This window comes from Ricinus communis, chromosome 5 (assembly GCF_019578655.1).
Source record: "Ricinus communis isolate WT05 ecotype wild-type chromosome 5, ASM1957865v1, whole genome shotgun sequence".
In the NCBI taxonomy this organism is placed as follows: domain Eukaryota; kingdom Viridiplantae; phylum Streptophyta; class Magnoliopsida; order Malpighiales; family Euphorbiaceae; genus Ricinus; species Ricinus communis.
This window is the reverse complement of record NC_063260.1, coordinates 7,777,490-7,794,926: the sequence shown is the minus strand read 5'-3', so window position 1 is coordinate 7,794,926 and position 17,437 is coordinate 7,777,490. Positions and strand designations below refer to the sequence as shown.

The window sequence follows — 17,437 nt, the reverse complement described above, 5'->3', positions numbered from 1 at the left end:
TAAAATATATTTTATCATTTTAAATTTATTTTTTCATTACATATAATAATTTTAATTTAATCTCGTATTATAATATATATTTTTTATAAATAAAATTTCTTTTTCATCAGTCTGCCACTTGATTTAGTAGATAATGTTTTTAAAAAAATTCCATACCTGTCCACCAATTAAATTATTTTACAAATATATTTTTATCTGTCCGCCACTGATGGACAAATATTTCTTTTTTTAAATTTCATACATGTCCACCACTTGAATTGTTGGATAAGTATTTTTTTTTTTAAATTCCATATTTGTCCACCAATTCAAGTGGTGGACAAGTCCTATCCTTTATTCTAAACATGTTCGCTACTTAAATTGGCGGACTGGTCTTGTCCTTTTTTCCCTAGCCATTCCTTCATCTGTCCACTAATTGGAGTGGTGGACTGGGGGACAATCCCGTCCATCCTAAATTGAAAATTATTTCTCAAACTATCAAAAAATAAAATTTTCTTTAACTTTTATCCTAAATTGATAAATTTTTTTCTAAATATCCTAATTAAAGAAAAAGCTCTTTCTTCGAAGAGGAAAAGGGTTATGACAAAGGGACCCTATTATTATTTGGGATAAGTACATAAAAGTACCTTGTGGTTTCATCCTGTTACAATTTTCAGTATGTAATTTTTTTCAGATAAAAAGAGTCATGTGTTACAAATTGTGACAAAAAAGAGAGATTTCACTATAAAAAAAATCTCAATTTGCAAGGATTTAGTTATTTTCACTCCAGTCAGCCATCATTATCATATTTCTCGTATTTAATAATATGAGTTTAGAGTTTAACAACTCAAAATATTATTTTTTAACTGTTAAATTAATATTATCAAATTATTGATTTCTTAAATCGCGATTTAACGGTCAAATATTGGAATTATGAGTTGTTAAGCTCCAAACTCGCATTATCAAACACGGATAATATGATAATGATAGTCGATTGGTGTAAAAGTGGATGAATTCTTGCAAATCGAGCCTTTTTAACAGTGAAATACTTTTTTTATTAGAATTTGTAACCACATGTCTTTTTTTGTCTGTAAAAAAACTACATACTAAAAATTGTAAAATGATAAAACCACAAAGTATTTTATGTACTTATTCCTTGTTATTATTATTATTATTATTATTATTAGCCATTGCAATGGATTGTCTCTCGCTAGTTTGGGCATAGTAAGACCAATAGCAACTTCAAGCTTCATCCCCGGGCTTCGTAGATGATTTGCTCTTATTCAGTTACAGAAATGACCAGTAACTCCTGGGAGATTCTTAAGCACTTCCACTCTTTTTCTGGCCTTCAAATGAATTCAAGCAAGAGTTTCATACACTACAAATGGTATCCTCAAGCTGAAAAGGAATGTAATTTATGGACAATAAACTTTAAAAAGAAAAAAAAAAGGCTGCCTCCTGATCAAGTACCTCCTATTTTCTTGACCATCGGTGTGTGATGCTGCAATCTATTTTCCTTAGATTCGAAAATCGACGCCACATGTTCCTAGCGTCAGATCTCAATTCGAACCTACAGCCAATAGAAAAATTTCACGGTCAAGTTACAGAGGTCGAAGTAGCAAGAAAAGAGAAAAACAAAAACAAAAAGTAATGGAAAAGCACTAACTCAACTGGTTTATTTCTTTCCTCTTTGTAATTTAATGGCAGCTAAGTTTTTATAGCAGCACTCCTTAAATACGTATTGTTAAAATTGGTGTTAAGGTCAACCTCTTGGTAAAGACTATTGGCAAAATCCACTCGAGCAGGTTGAAGCTAACGTATCATTCTTCCAAAGTATTCTAGTCAATGCTGAGGCAGTTGAAAATGGCATCATCGCCAAGTTACTTTAAATAATAAGGTTGGTTTTTTAACTTGCCGGGTAATATACAGTGACAGGGGCACCGAAGACCTTGGAGTAGTCTCTGTCCTTAAAAAATGGGTCAACTTACGTGATTTTAAACTGATAGAATGCAATGAAGTACGTAATAATATTTTATTTCTATATTATCTGTTATAATAAATTAAGTTTTTTAATAAAAATTATGATTGCAATAAAAATGCTATAATCAATAAATCAAATATGGTAATAAAAGATTATATTATATATTTTATTGCATTACGGTTAGAGAACTTATGACTGGTGATTTTATTGGGTATGCAACTTCAAGTCATTATCCAATTTGAATAATGTGAAAATGCTATCAAAATCAAAATATTATTGTTAGATAGCAGCAGTATAAGGGTCAAAGGGTTGCTTCCTTTATAGGGACAATATGTACAAATTATATCCACATTTTCGTTAAATCCAACTCTCATATTGGAAATGTAATATAGTTTGGACTCCACTAATCACTTGAGTGTTGAGTTCTACTCATTGGAAACATTGATACTTACACTGAACTCCAGTATTAAATTATACTCATTGAAATACTGATCGAATTAATATTTGTCGGACTTCAACTGTAAATATTTATAAATATACTCATTGAGCAAAAAAAAAAATATATAAATAATACTTTATTTTTGCGATGAGATATTTAATTAATAGTTGAAGATTGAATTTCAGAAATTTTTTGATTATATTATTCAATCTTTATAAAAAGTTACATTTATCTTTCTCTTTTTTTAGCTCTCTTATATTTATACTCTAGCTTTTATTTTTAAACATTTATAATTTAGTTTAATCATCTTAAAATCTAAATTTTTGCGTCTTATTGTAAATTTAGTTCATTTTTTTTTAATTTTTTTATAACCTGATTTTACCAATTGGTTGCAATAGTATTTGAATTTAAATCTTAGTCAAAATAAAATGTAATTTACTTTCTATGAAACTCACTTAATTAATTGATTAAAAATTAAACTAATTAGATAGTGTTTAATTAATTTTTTTATTTTTATCTAGTATTAAAATTCTATTTTAACTCATTTAATTTAAAAATAAAATAAAAATCAAATTAAATTAAATAAAAATTCGTTACTCTAATTATATCTATTAAATTTATAAAACTTATAGATTTATTATCATCGTCACAATCCTTATTATTATCATTACCATCATCATTATTATTATTATTATTATGGTTTATTAGGTAAGGATGTTGCAGGGTCTTTAGTAATGTTAATGCCTTTGAGCTTCTCTCTTAGCTTCTCCGTAACAGGAACAGATAGAACCTCAGCCAGCTGGAAGTTAGTTTTGGCTGCATTTAATAGCGGTATTGTAGATTAGAGAGAGATAGGTGAATATTCTAAAGATACAATTTGTGAGATTACTTTGTAACCATTGAAAAGATCCGTTGATATTAATTTATGAAACGTCATTTGATCAAAATTGAAGTAGAGGTTGAAATAAAGGGAGTGAAAATAAAAAGGATTTGCAAAGCTGATAACCTTTGGTTAGTTATGTGTGACGAGTAAACACGTGATTGTGTTGCCTAAATTGTTAATTATATGACAAGTCACTTATTATGTTATTCAATTTTAACGGAAATTTAAATTTGGTTATAATTATAATAAATTAATAAAATTAGATTATTAAAATAAAAACTAAAAAGATAGAATGAGGGATGAATGTTAGAATTTTTAAGTCCATTAGCCTTATATTTTTATCATACTTCATTCATATAGTGTTTACCTCTTATTCTTTCTTTTCTACTTTCTTTTTATACAATCAAACTCTAGTTATCCTATGATCCAACTGCAGCTCTCTGCTTCTGCAAACTCTAAAGCCTCTTTCCTCTATCCTCCCTTTTAAAACATCCAATTTGTCTAAATCTAACCAATCCCTTCAACTGCAAGGTTTCTTCCATCTCTCTTTCTCTGCTCTTCAAATTTGTATTTATCTATGCTGTATTGAACGAAGAGAGTGTTAACTGTAATTATGTTGATGTGTTTAGTATATTGGTAATAGATCATTTAGACATGTATCTAAGGTGTTTCAATAATTTTTTTGAAATTTTATTTTATTTTGTTTTTTGGTGATTTTTTTTTTATGGATTCAGTGATGATGAGTTTAATATTATATATGTTTGTATATATATATAATTGTTATCATATTCTTAATAAATATAATGATGAATATTATATTTAATCAATTTATAATCATATTTTAAAAGAATGATTAAAATTTGTAGAATTTGATTTGAAGGTCTAAAAACTGGCGAAAGAATAAAAAAATTTCTGCTTGTCAAAAATAAGTTTAAAATCTGTAAAGATAAATAATTTATATATCAGAAAAAAAATAAAAATAAAATGAAAAACGATAATATTACAGCAATGAACAAAAAAAACAAAAAAGAATGAAAGACAACAGCATTTAAAATTTTATTTTAAGCTTTGTATGATGAAGAATTGAGAATGAGAAAAACAAAATCGAGACAAATAATTTAAAACAACTCACGGTTATGTTTTAAATCAGCAATAACAAATAGAGAGTTTCAATTTCTCACACGTGTTTTAAATTTCAACTTTCTTATATAAATGAAACGGTAACGTTTTGAACACCTGCTACATGAGTAATATACTGGGACATATTTCAGTCCCTATCGTATGCCTGTGATTCTGAGACCCACTTACGATAGGTTACTATTCTTAACTACTCCACTACAATATGTAACATAACATGTTCTGGAATTGAATGCAATTGCTTGTTCCTTTCGTGGCCTTGCCATTATTACTCCCATCTTTCTTCCGGAAATTTCAGCAGAGACGCCTGGAAAAGTGCATCATCTTGGTGGTGTACTTTATTACATGGCCTTCTATCCGTTTTCTCATCTCAAATTTACAAGTGTAGAGAGGGGATGCTAGGCCACAGCAATTCTTCGTAAATATCAGCCCTACACATCTATGCTCCCAAATATCAACAGTATCTGGTCCATTGTCTCCGGTGGTTAAGACACACTGTTGAGAGTGATATCATCTTACACTACTCCATTGTTGTGATAATAGTGACAGCCACTATCTGAGATTTGGGACATTTATATATTCTTTCTTTCTGTATATGCGAACGTTCAGATTATCTTACGAATTAATTAGCTGATTCTTGATCAGTGTTTGCATTGCATCAGCCGTATTATGAATTCTTTTCTTTTATTCGATGGCCAACCCTTCTTTATCTAAAATTCTGTTGGGTTATGGTAATTTTCATTTGACTCGAAGGAGCAACAAAAGCAGAACCGTATCTGAAAAAGGGAGTAAGATCAAGGGGCTGTGGTAACACTGAAGCTTTTTAGCCATATGAACTGCTGTGCTTGTGTGATGAATGTAGAAACGAGTATGATTGTAACATAACGTATTTGCAGGAAGATGTATGTAGCACAATCCATATAATCCATAAGCAAAATCAATTGCACATTTGTATTGATTGAGTTATTTACTAATGATTCATGATTAAGAGGCTACACGTAATATATCACATGCCAATTATATAATTGATTTTGCCTAAAAACGACATGGTAAACCAAGATCACCTAAGAATTTCTTCTTACCTTGCAATCTCATTTTTTATATTAATTTAATTGCCACTACTTCAAGAACTGACGAAGTACAATTAAAAGTGAATGTTTTATGCCAAATTTCTGCTTTTCTTTATTTCCTTCCCGTGGTGGTGACGGCAGGTAGGCTTCTCCACACTCTTATTTGTAACGAGTAGGGCTGCTATAGAAAATGCCAAGTGGGCGACTAGGAACAAGAGTCACCTACCCCAATTGCTTTCCAAAAAGCTGATTTTGTACACCCATTTCTTGCACAAAACTAAACTTGCATGATTCGCTACCTTTTCTGCTTTGTAACCACACACACACACCCCTAGTCCAATAAGATCAAGATCAAAGACCCTTTGTATAAACAAAACCGGGTAAGCTATTTTCTATAAGTGCTGACATCCCAAATTTCCGGTCTTATCCAAAAGACTGACGCGAAGAAGAAGAAGAAGATAGCTATAAACTATGTGCTTAATTACCAAGCTTGACAGCCCCTTCTTGAGTGCGCTACCACCAAACTAATAATAATGGGATTAGTGGCTTCTAATCCAATTTTGTAATACCCCATGGCTTTCAAATTTGACTCTGATAAGAAATTAACCAAAGTATGTACATCTACTTTAAAAGAATAGAGACTACATATGTCTCGCTCTATTAAGTTGGACATGGCTTGGTGGGATCTCTCCAGTCCAATTGGCTTTCCATTTCACTGATTAGTGAATTGCTAAGTTAATTATTGCACGTATCTTTCCAGGAAATAAGCTGAAGAATTAGGAATTGGATTTTCAATTTAGTACTTGTATGAAGCAGTGAATGTGGAAGGATTGGTAATAGAATTCAAAATGCATGAAATTAATGTATGCATTATATTCATATTCTTTTAATTATCAAATAAGTTTCTGAAAATAATATTTGTATCGTTCAGACATCGTATAAAATTGTATCGTTCAGACATCGTATAAAATTGTTTTCTATATGATAAATTATAAAATTTAACGATAAAAATATAGATAGTCTTTTTATATATTATTGATATATAGTTAAAGTATTAAAGTTGGTGGCGGATAGTAGAATTACTAAAAGTAGGGAAAAAAAGGAAAATTTTAGTAACTCGGTGTTTCATAATTTGTTTTATTTAATATGAAGAGTTAGTCTAACTAATCTACTTTAATTAAGTTAGAAAAGAATCTTACTATCTCATTTAAATGTTATTGAATACCTTTTATAACTTTTTAGTATAGAAGGCCAATTTATTTATGGTGAATGAATGAGAAACACAAGATACCAATTAATATAGTCTAGCTTAACACCTATGTTAAATGTGCATATATAAGGAAACCTTAAATCTTTTACGGTATGATTAGGCAGAAAGGGAAGTTGAGAAGATATTTAGCAAATGCACTAATTATCAATACCATGGAAAGGTGTCTTATAAGGTCAAAAAAGGAGACTATATGGACTACACACATCTCTAATCTAATCCTTCCACCTCACCATCTTAGTCTAAATGACAAGAAAAGCAAAAAAAAAGAAAAAGAAAAGGAAGGGTAATATAACAAGCATGCAAGTTGCCTCAATAGTACCCTGATGGGCTCATCTATAAATAGAGAGGATGGTGATTGCATAGATTCTCATCTCCTGACCAATTCTCAATTTCAAATCTTCTTCTGCCTATACTTGGTTTTGTTTGCAACTAAAACTTCTTCGCTCTAAGCTATGGGGCTTATATATGGTTATTGCATGTTTTGTTTGGTGGTACTACTGCCAGCAATAGCTTACTCTCAAGACTTTACTGGTTCAAGGGCTACTTATTATGGTAGCCCTGATTGCTTAGGGACACCAAGTATGTGTCTCATCTTCTTTATCCATATATGAAAAGATACATGTATAATTTTATTTAGTCATGAAAATACATATGTTCCTAATATGTTCACATGGTCATGTTGTATTATTAATTTTCTACATAGACATATAGGAAGAGGAAAATACTAGAATTGGGTAGTCGTCTAAATATTAAGAGATATGCATTTGCTATCGGTTTAAATTAACTTGTGAATATAGTCACTTTTTTTTCTGGGTCTATCATGATGCTAATTTGGTTTCATATATGCACACTTGTTTTAGCTGGAGCTTGTGGCTTTGGAGAATATGGAAGAACAGTCAATGATGCTAATGTGGCTGGGGTTTCCAGGTTGTACAAGAATGGCACTGGCTGTGGTGGTTGCTATCAGGTTTACAAAATAAAAACCCAATTTCCTCTTTCAGTTTTTTTTTTTTTCTTTCTAATTATCCCTTTTGTGTTTTATCCACAATTATATGAATTATACGAGTCACTATTTAGTGAAAGTGACTGTATATACCTTGAGAGTAGTACACACCATTAAGGATGAAGAAATTGGATCCATTTAATCATTACAATGTTGAAAACTAGCAACCCAACAATTTAAAATCTTCTATTATTGCTTAGCGGACCGCTCTTTCCTTAAAATTTATGATATGATTTGATAAGTAATCATTTTTAAAATAGTCTCATTCTATCACTAACTATTAGGCTAAGGCACCAGTACGTTAGGCGCAAACATTTATATAAAACTATTAAGTGTTCTGAAAATAATGTTAACTTAATGGAATGTAGTAGTAGCTTGCATGCACTTCTCTAATATTTTGAAGTTAAAATAATTATTTAAGTCAGCACTAACAAATAAACAAATTGATAACGATGGTTAATTTATTGTTAATTAATGATTCAGGTTAGGTGTAAAGCACCACAAATTTGCAGTGACGATGGAGTGAACGTAGTGGTGACCGACTATGGCGAAGGAGACAAGACAGATTTCATCCTTAGCTCACGCGCCTATGCAAGACTAGCACGCCCCAACATGGCCGCCGAGCTGTTTGCATATGGCGTCGTTGATATTGAGTACCGGAGGATCTCTTGCCGATACGCAGGTTACAATGTCATGTTCAAGGTTCATGAGCATAGCAGGTTCCCGGAGTACTTGGCCATTGTTGTTCTGTACCAAGGTGGCCAGAATGATATCTTAGCTGTTCAAATATGGCAGGTAACTACATGTCTCCAAATCCCTAACTACCAGGAAAATGTTATTATTACAAAGCATGAAACTGATGGGTTGTGATGTTGAATGCAGGAAGATTGCAAGGAATGGATAGGCATGAGAAAGGCATATGGAGCAGTTTGGGACATGCCTAATCCACCAAAGGGTTACATAACATTGAGGTTCCAAGTGAGTGGGAGTGCAGGGCTAACATGGGTCCAGGCTAAAAATGCTATCCCAAGTGAATGGAAGGTTGGAGTGGCTTATGATTCTGCCATTCAGCTCACTTAAAAAGTGCCAAGTAGATCTTAATTAGTAGGAGTTGAGCTATATATACATATAAAGTTATTTATTGTTGGCATTAGTTTGTATGTCTTTAAATGCTTTGCATTGTAAGCCAATAAACACATTATCATGTTAACTTGGAATAATGTAAAAGTTCCTATATGAATAAACTTGCATACTTTTAGTTTAATACTAAACAGAAATATGAATAGATAATGCATTTTCTAAAGAATTTTAATTTTAATATCCACATTTCTATTTGATTAGGATAACCTTCAAACTCATTTGGAACCATAGTTTTATTGTAAATTCTTAACTCAATAGTAGATATACCTAATTAGGAATGGTAACGGGTATAGTCTCCGCCCATTTAATGTTATTTGCATTCAAGTCTGATTAAAATATATATATCTGAACTCGTCCCAAACTTGTTTAAAAAATTACTTTTATTATCCAAACTCGTCTTAATTTCTAATAGAAATGCTCATATACTAGCCGAACCTGATAAAATTCTATTTAATATATATAATTATTAAATAAAATTTTATAGATATTTAAATAGACAATAAACACTATACTCGTTAAATATCCATTTATATAAATATTCAAGTAATTAAACGAATTCCCATTTATGATCCATTTATAATAATTTAATTTTAAAATATATTAGCAAAAATTAATAAAATAAAAAAATTACAATTCTAAACCATTTAATTTAAATAAAAATTTATAATTTAAATTTTTAATATTATTTTATTTTATACACATTATATATATATGTGTGTATATTATTTTAATGGATGTTAGATATTAAATTCGAGTATTCTATACCCATATCTGTTTAAATAATCGAGTTAGAGTAATGGATATCCAAATGTTCAAATCCGAGTCCAACACGAATATTAAAATATAATTCTAAACTCGTCCCAAACCTTTTTATAACTATTCGTATTTATTCTATTAAAATTCAGTTGGATCGGATAGCCGGAAATAACTGCATAACTGCCATCCACAGACCTAATTAATTGATTACAAATCTTTATCAGCATCTTCTTTTGCTGCTTACCATTTGGAGATGGTACTAACTAAAGTATTACTGGAGATATTAATTTGCTAAAAGAACAAACAAATTTGTGTTATTATGTAAATAATGTTGTCATAGTCTATATACAAAATCTCACATCTTTTCCACCAAAACAGTTATTATAAATTAATTTCAAGATTAAATTCAAAAAAACAAAATTGAAATACTTCTTAGTTAGGGAAATCTGGCCATGGAAGAAAGCTGAAAAAGAAAAAGTTAATAGTTTTAAAGGATCTTGATTAAAGTTGTGAGAAAACTAATATTACTAATACTTGAAAATGCAATATGAAGCAATTTTTGGGTAACAATAGATTTATCTTGTAAAATAAAAGGGATAAAACCCATGTTGAATACCAAAAGAAATGTTCAAGCAACACTACATCTGCTCTCCCACCATAAGAGCGCTGCACCTTCTCCATCAAGAGTTCAAAATATTATTTATATAAACTCAGTCCAATTTAAGAAAAATTACAAGCTAATGAAAGAAAATAAAAAATTTAAGACAAATGAACTTATTTAAACAATAAAAGCAAAAAAAAATATATATATATATAATTGAGCCCTCCAACTTTGCATTTTCTTGGCTTTAGATTCCTCAAGTTGAAAATAGTGGAAACAGGCCATTTAACTTTTTAATGTGGTGTATATAGCCCTCAACCAGACAGATGAAGCTTCTAAAACAATAAAATTCGAAGAGAAAATAAAATCTAGAACATCAAATGGTAATAAAAGATTGCCCAAAATACACCTTTTTAGTTAAACACAAAACTCACCGAAATCTAATCTCTAGAACATAAAATATACAAAGCTTAGTTCTCTTCTCTTTCACTTGCCACATTCTTTGAAATCCTAATGCTCTTCTAAGAAAATTGTAATCTGTAAAAATTATCCAAATTTCTTTTGTTAAAGCTGCAACTGCTTAAATAAGCGAAATTGATTGAGTAACTAACGATAATTTATTAATATCTAACTTCCTCCTTCCGCTTCATAGGTGTCTGAGTTTGACTTGGAAACTGTGTTACTCCACTTTGAGGTTTGAGTCTCCATTGTGATTTCAAGTTCTTAATAAACGAATTTCAGATAGAAAATTTGATTTCAATCACAAAACCTAGCATTAAGTTAAACAACCCCAACCCTAACAACTTGTTTATAATCCAATCCTTATTACATTTTTCATATTGATTTTGTTTTTTATACTTTTTAAATAGACATCATTTCTGTTTTCTAAATTTTTAAAATTCATTATCATATCTAAATATTTTTCCTGGAAAGAAAACAATTTAAAAAAGTCAATATAATTTAAAAAGTCTATTTTTGTAACACCCATCAACAATCTCAAACGCACCCTGCTTTGAACTTGAATGCACCAAATCAAAAAGTTAAAGGACCTACTTATACCGAATTGAACTTGATGGGCCTACAGACAACAAAGTTGGAGTATGCTTTTTGCAGAAAAGAAATATACAGAATAACCATCATATTTCAATCAAGTTAAATTTCTAGAGATATTTAGAAATCAAACTTAGTCACAGTATAGTTCTTGGTTTCTACAGAAACCTTATTTTCAATAGAAAGTAAGAACGATCTATCATTTAATATAGGTATCCTTGAACTTGAATAATCCGTTTTTTTCCTCTAGCAATGAATAATTCACACACTTAGCAAGGCTGTTACATTCTTCACTAATAGAACAATGGCAGACGAGCTACCTGCTTCAGACTATTACCAAGCAACACATCAAACTCAAGCAAATCCCAAGAGATAAAAATATATGGAAAATAGATGATAAAAATATATTTAAAATAGAGCTTCTCTTTTCTTTAAATTCTTTTTCTACATTTCTTGTAAGGATTACAGTTACATTACTACTACCTACCTGTCAACAAATGATTTTCTCCAGCGCAGATTTAACCAATAACCCGGTTGTGGTCATGATCAGACAAAGAATAGCAACGAGTGACATGAGAACTAAGCAGGATAATAATATGAGGTGCCCACAATCATTCAATATGAAGATCCCTGCATCAATATAATAGCACCTGCTAAGTAAATGTAACGTGGAAAAAGTAATTCCATCATGAATTAGTGAAGAGCATCAATCTGACAAGAAGAGCAACGAAGAAGCTGAAAGGCCCATCAATCAACGAATGCAGCCTTGTTTACAAGAAACTTGGCCCTTCCAAATTGAATGTCAGACAGATGAAAGGATGAAATTGAATCTTCTTCTTGTTATGTTTAATTCTTCAATAAGGCTTGAACTAGCATAAGAAAAGAAGTCTGATATCCTTGGGGAAGATGAAGCAGCTACAGCTTACAGGGAATAACGCCAAAAAGATGCCTTTCATCCTTTTTGAGTCCCCGTGCCATGAAAATTATCTACTGTACCAATATGACATATAAAGATAGGAATGGTAACAAGTTATGGTGATACTGGGTACCGTGGATAGTCTGACCCAATTACATGATTGTGTCCAAATGCAAGCACTACATCCAAATATTTGTGTCCAAGAAGATTGATTGAAACCACCCACCATATATATGCGTCTATAGGATGCATATACCATTGCTTTCTATGATAGGCAACAGCATGCAATGTTGGTGACGACCAATTACAGAGAAAACACATTGTTTCCTTTGGCCAAGCCCGTATTTTCCATTATGAAGAGAACAAATTATATGCTTCAAAATATATATAGGCAAGCAGAGACACAAATACGGACAAATAGCTGAGCATGCATAATTATATGGACATATACTTGTTTCTGTAATTAATAAAGCAAGCAACTTATTTTGATAAAGTATAATACTGCTGCTTCGAAATCCATCTCTTACTAAACAGCCTCAATACATTCTCCCAGTGCACTCAGAAGAACCACAGTAGCAACTCTTCTTCTTAATATTGCCATCAGAGTCAAAAACCTCATCTATTGTATAGTTGTAATGGTAAGTTAGCTCTTGCAAGGGAGGAATATTTTCAGCAGCAAACAGCATTATGTGAGGAACTCTCTTGTCCTCATGATCATAGAGAACATTTTGCGCATAGAGATTAGGTGAACAGCTATGGTTGACGAATCTCCCAACATTGCCATACTTTGCTGCATCAATGGTGAAGCAACTCTCCTCCACAACCTCACAAGAACTTGAATGGGTCTCAGATATGAGGTTCGAAAGTCCATCCCATAGGTCACTAGAGTTATTTCCAATATCAAATAAATACTCATCATTACCAGCTCTTTGCTCAGCTTCCTTCTCTTCAAGAAGCTCCCCTACGTACTCACAGATAAAACTTCCTGAAGGGATTGAATTTAAAGATCTCACACCCCAACCCCTTGATTCTGTTTTAAAAATTTCAAGGTGAATCTTAATACCATGCTGGGTGACTCTGTTGTAACAAGAAGGAGGACACTTGCAAGAAGGGCCACACTCATACACCAGAGGTTTTGCTTCAACAATAGCCCCGTTATGGTTAAATGGGATCTCTCCTCCATTCTTTGCCACACAAGAACATTCCGCAGTCTCAGAGCATCCATTAGTGCAATTACAACCCCTGGGAGGAATAGGGCGGCACCAATCAGGATATATCACATGAGTAATGTATTCAAATGGTGGAGGTTTCTCATCATCTATGGTGTTTACAGCACAAATGGGAATTTTTTCTTTTCCTTTTGAGATATCATCCTCACAGAGACCATCTCGTACTTTAAATTTTTTGGACTTCTTCACCACTTTCCAAGCAAGCTCTGGTTGTCCTGGAATTCGAACCAATCTAAACTTAAAGACTAGTTTACCATATGGTCCCAAATCCTGCCAACACTTCTCCACCAAATATAACCCGTCGTAGATATATGTCCTAGTTCTTGCACTGGATGATTCAGATGCTCTTGTATCACCACGGATGACCCTTACAGGATTCTTTGCATCCATACTATTCTTCAAAGCAAGATTACCTCGTTCAAGCTTCTGGTCTTCAGGTTCCTTATCTCCTCCGTTCATCATGTTCCCCCCTGAACCTGTGTATATCAATACATCTGAATCATCCATATTGTCATCATAGCCACCGGATGCTACAATACTGGTAGCAAGGATAAGTCCACCTTCCTTCATATAATCTATACCTCCCTGAGTTGGGCGATGAAGACCAATAATATTAAGCTCCACCCGGTATTGAAACTCATCACCAACTTCAACGCCTGGAACTGAGCCGATCATTTTGTTTGTGTTGACATATTTTCCTTTGCTTTTAAGAACAGATGCTGCTACACAATCAGGCCTCTTAATGTGCTTCTGCTTTGCCTCATCTTCCTTAACAAGTTTCCTATAGACAACCTGGAACAAACGCAAGGTTTCCCTAACTTTGTTTCTGGTGACAGATGCATCATTGCCATCACCTTTGCCAATAGAATTGCTGGGGCAGGAAGGAGGAAGGGTCACATCAATATTCTGTGATCTTCTGACCAATAGAAAATTATTAGATTCCATATCATGCTCAAGATTTTCTTCAGTATCCCATACATCTGTTCCTATACCTTCATGAGCCTTAGGGCTAGGAAATGAACTCTTCTTCTTAACCATCCTCTTCTTATTCACTTTCATATCAGTTTCTCCAACGTTCTTTGTATCATTCTCCTTTGTCCGAACAGAAGCTTTGGGTTGTTCTTGCAGCATAATATCATTTCTTTTCCGATTACTTTCATTGGCACTACCAGCCATGTCACTAGGTTTATGGGCTTTAAATCCCAGTGACCAAGGACCATTTCCTGGAGCCATAAGACCCAACACAAGTATCCTGTCAAATGCAATCTCCAAACTATCATTATTCTCCAAACCTTCAATAGTCCCCTTGCCTGATTCAAGGACTACCTCAGATTTCAAGTTGTACTGATGCTGTATGCTTTCCTCTGGAGATTTGCTGCTTTGTTCTAGGAAGCCCTCTTGGATCACCTTCAACTCATTCCCAGAAGAAGCTCCAAACTCATCTTGATTCCTCGTATATTTAGTGGATGGTCCTGCAGATTCAGCTTGAACTTCAGAGAAACTAGAAACATGCCTCTCCAAGTGGTGCTTGTCAGCGTCTCCTTTTTGAACATTATCTCCCATTGGTTTCACAGCAGTATTCTCCATGCACCTCATCAACTCTTCTTCATTTCTTGACTTCTCTAGAATCAAGTTCTTGTTCTCTGTAGAAGCAAGCACATTTGCATTCTCCTGAATGCGTGCAGCATTTCTTCCACAAAATGGTGGAAAGTCTCGGACAGCTGAAACTCTCCTCCGAGGAGGATAATTTCGTGGGACCATATTTTCCACTGGAGTAGCAATATCCCCATTACAAGAAATTTTTGGCACGACATCACCTGGAGTGCTCAGAGTGTCTGGAGCTCCAGGTGAAGGCATCTTCATAGGTGCTATAATTCTAGAAGGTCCACATCCAACGGGGAAATCCCTAATAGCTGAAACTCTGCGCCGCTTATACTTGGGAGGACTGCCATGAGAATCAGTATGACCATTTTCCATTGGCAATCTTCCTGATATAACCCTTGTTGACTCTGTCTGCAATGTATCGTCTGCAAAACCCATCCCAACCTAACATCAGAACGATTTATAATTAGTGCACCAATTAATCTCCACGCATAAAAATAAAATCAAACCCTAACTCATATTCTGATTAAAATATTAAATCTATATATCATATATCAATTACAACACTGTTAATTTCTTAGATCCTACGAGATTAAAAACAAAGTACAAAAAAATTAGAAAAAGAAAAAAAATGATCCACATAAGTTTCCTACATTTTCGTGGGAAACAACTGAAACTAAACATGAAACACATCACATTACGATATGAATTTATCCAGCGAAATCAAAAACAAATTTTGTTAAGAAAAAAAAAAAAAGAAGAAGAGAAAGGATTCACATTAGTTTGTATATTTTCTCAGAAACGAACAGTCGTATCAAAAGCTGAAACAAAAATCAATAGTAAAAAACAATAACTACTGCATGCAAGCAAACAAATTCTCAAATAAACATTTAATCAAAAATGAATCTTGGAGATTTAGTTGTTTCCTAAAGTCTTCATCTTTGATTTAAATAACAAAAAAAGAAGAGAGAGAAAGAATTAGGAAAAGACAATCAAGCACCCAGAAATGATCGTGATATAAAATGATAACTAACCAATCGGTAAGAGCGTGATTGTGGTCTTTGATTTCTACAAAATCGACGGTCAGAAATAACTTAAACAGTAGGAGAAGTGCAGGCGTGTAGAGCATCCTAAAATGCAGTGAATTTTAGTTGCAGAAGCCAGACGAAGAAAAGGCGTGAGCTTTGGATTTTTATTTTTAGGATATGAACGATGTCGTTTGAGACGGAGCAGCTGCAAACTCCCGTTGCACGATGTGAAAACGATGAATTTTCTTTTTTCTTTCAACAATTAATGACGATGAATCTGGTAATCCGATTTTTACGAAATTTTTTACAGGACAGAAATTCTTTTTATACTGAGGATTGTTATATATTTAAAATCAAATAAAGTCTATAATTATAAAAAAATTATAATTTAATAACGGTTTAAGTATTAAAATTATTTTTAAAATTTAATATTTAATATTATTGATAGAAGTTAAAAGTAAGATAAGTAAATATTATATTCATATTATATAAATAAAATTAACGAGACAATATAATAATTTTTTTATTTAAAGATAATATAATATAAAGAAATATTTATTTAAGGTGAATTTTAAAATATCTATAATTTATTATAATAAAGAATTTATTCCTATTTATACTTCAACTTGTATTTTTATAATATTTAAATATTTTTGATATGTGGTGTTATTTAATATGTCCATGTGTATTATACATAGGTGTTTTAATATCACCATTAAATAAAGTTTAGATAAAATGAAAGCTAGAAGTATTTAATAGATTATAAAAATAAAATTTAGGTGTTTGTTAGGTTAAATTGAAAGTTAATGTGTTAAAGTGACTAAATAATCAAAATTCGGGTGTTTATTAGGTTAAAATAAAAGCTAAAAGTATTTAATAGAATATAAATTTAAATTAAAAATTAAGATGTTAAATTAATTATATAATTAAAATTTACATGCGTAAGTATGTATTGTGCCAAATATTTTTTGTTCTCAGTACAAAAAACTAAAAGCTCTTATATAATAAAAATATGAAGTTTTATTAAGTATCATAAAATTCAAAATGGAAAAAAGATTACAAAGGTGTTCAAATTTTATAAGTTGCATTACAAGATTTTGGCTAAATTTTAATAAAACGACTTATGATAAAAATTGTTATGTCATAATATAAGATATAATTATTAAAAAAAATTTATACTTAACACTTATTTTTAAATATATTTTAATATTAATTTTAATTATAATTTATGACGAAATTATTATCAAAAAATTTATTGGCATTGACTATAATTTTAAATAATAATAAAATAAGTGTTTCAAATAGAACTATCTAATCTTTTATTCATCTTTTAACTCATTTATTTTCTTTATTATT

The 17,437-nt window shown here is 31.6% G+C and overlaps 2 protein-coding genes across 3 annotated transcripts; one reads left to right on the top strand and one right to left on the bottom strand.

The window, feature by feature from the left end:
* The first annotated feature begins 7,116 nt into the window (after positions 1 to 7,116).
* On the top strand, positions 7,117 to 9,023 carry LOC8269021 (expansin-like B1). The gene is made up of 4 exons (XM_002531174.4): positions 7,117 to 7,335; positions 7,617 to 7,723; positions 8,243 to 8,554; positions 8,642 to 9,023. The coding sequence occupies exons 1-4, from the start codon at positions 7,209 to 7,211 to the stop codon at positions 8,837 to 8,839; spliced, it is 744 nt and encodes a 247-aa protein (XP_002531220.1). The 5' UTR covers positions 7,117 to 7,208; the 3' UTR covers positions 8,840 to 9,023.
* A 3,607-nt stretch (positions 9,024 to 12,630) lies between these two features.
* LOC8269020 (histone-lysine N-methyltransferase, H3 lysine-9 specific SUVH5-like) lies at positions 12,631 to 16,328 on the bottom strand. 2 transcript variants are annotated; one of them, XM_015726644.3, is made up of 2 exons: positions 16,088 to 16,328; positions 12,631 to 15,497 (listed from the first exon to the last, which is right to left on the bottom strand). In XM_015726644.3, exon 2 carries the CDS (start codon positions 15,489 to 15,491, stop codon positions 12,759 to 12,761), a length of 2,733 nt encoding a protein of 910 aa, XP_015582130.2. In that variant the 5' UTR covers positions 15,492 to 15,497; positions 16,088 to 16,328; the 3' UTR covers positions 12,631 to 12,758. The 2 variants fall into 2 exon arrangements, with proteins under 2 accessions (XP_015582130.2, XP_048230238.1); XM_048374281.1 differs by having other exon boundaries at positions 12,631 to 15,478.
* Positions 16,329 to 17,437: the final 1,109 nt, after the last annotated feature.

Bases quoted from the DNA above. Each gene is read 5' to 3' on its own strand.
- LOC8269020 (XM_015726644.3), bottom strand. From the start codon at position 15,491: ATGGGTTTTGCAGACGATACATTGCAGACAGAGTCAACAAGGGTTATA.
- LOC8269021 (XM_002531174.4), top strand. From the start codon at position 7,209: ATGGGGCTTATATATGGTTATTGCATGTTTTGTTTGGTGGTACTACTG. The intron at 7,724-8,242 runs GTTTACAAAATA...TTAATGATTCAG, and splicing joins GCTGTGGTGGTTGCTATCAG to GTTAGGTGTAAAGCACCACA. The intron at 8,555-8,641 runs GTAACTACATGT...TGTTGAATGCAG, and splicing joins TAGCTGTTCAAATATGGCAG to GAAGATTGCAAGGAATGGAT.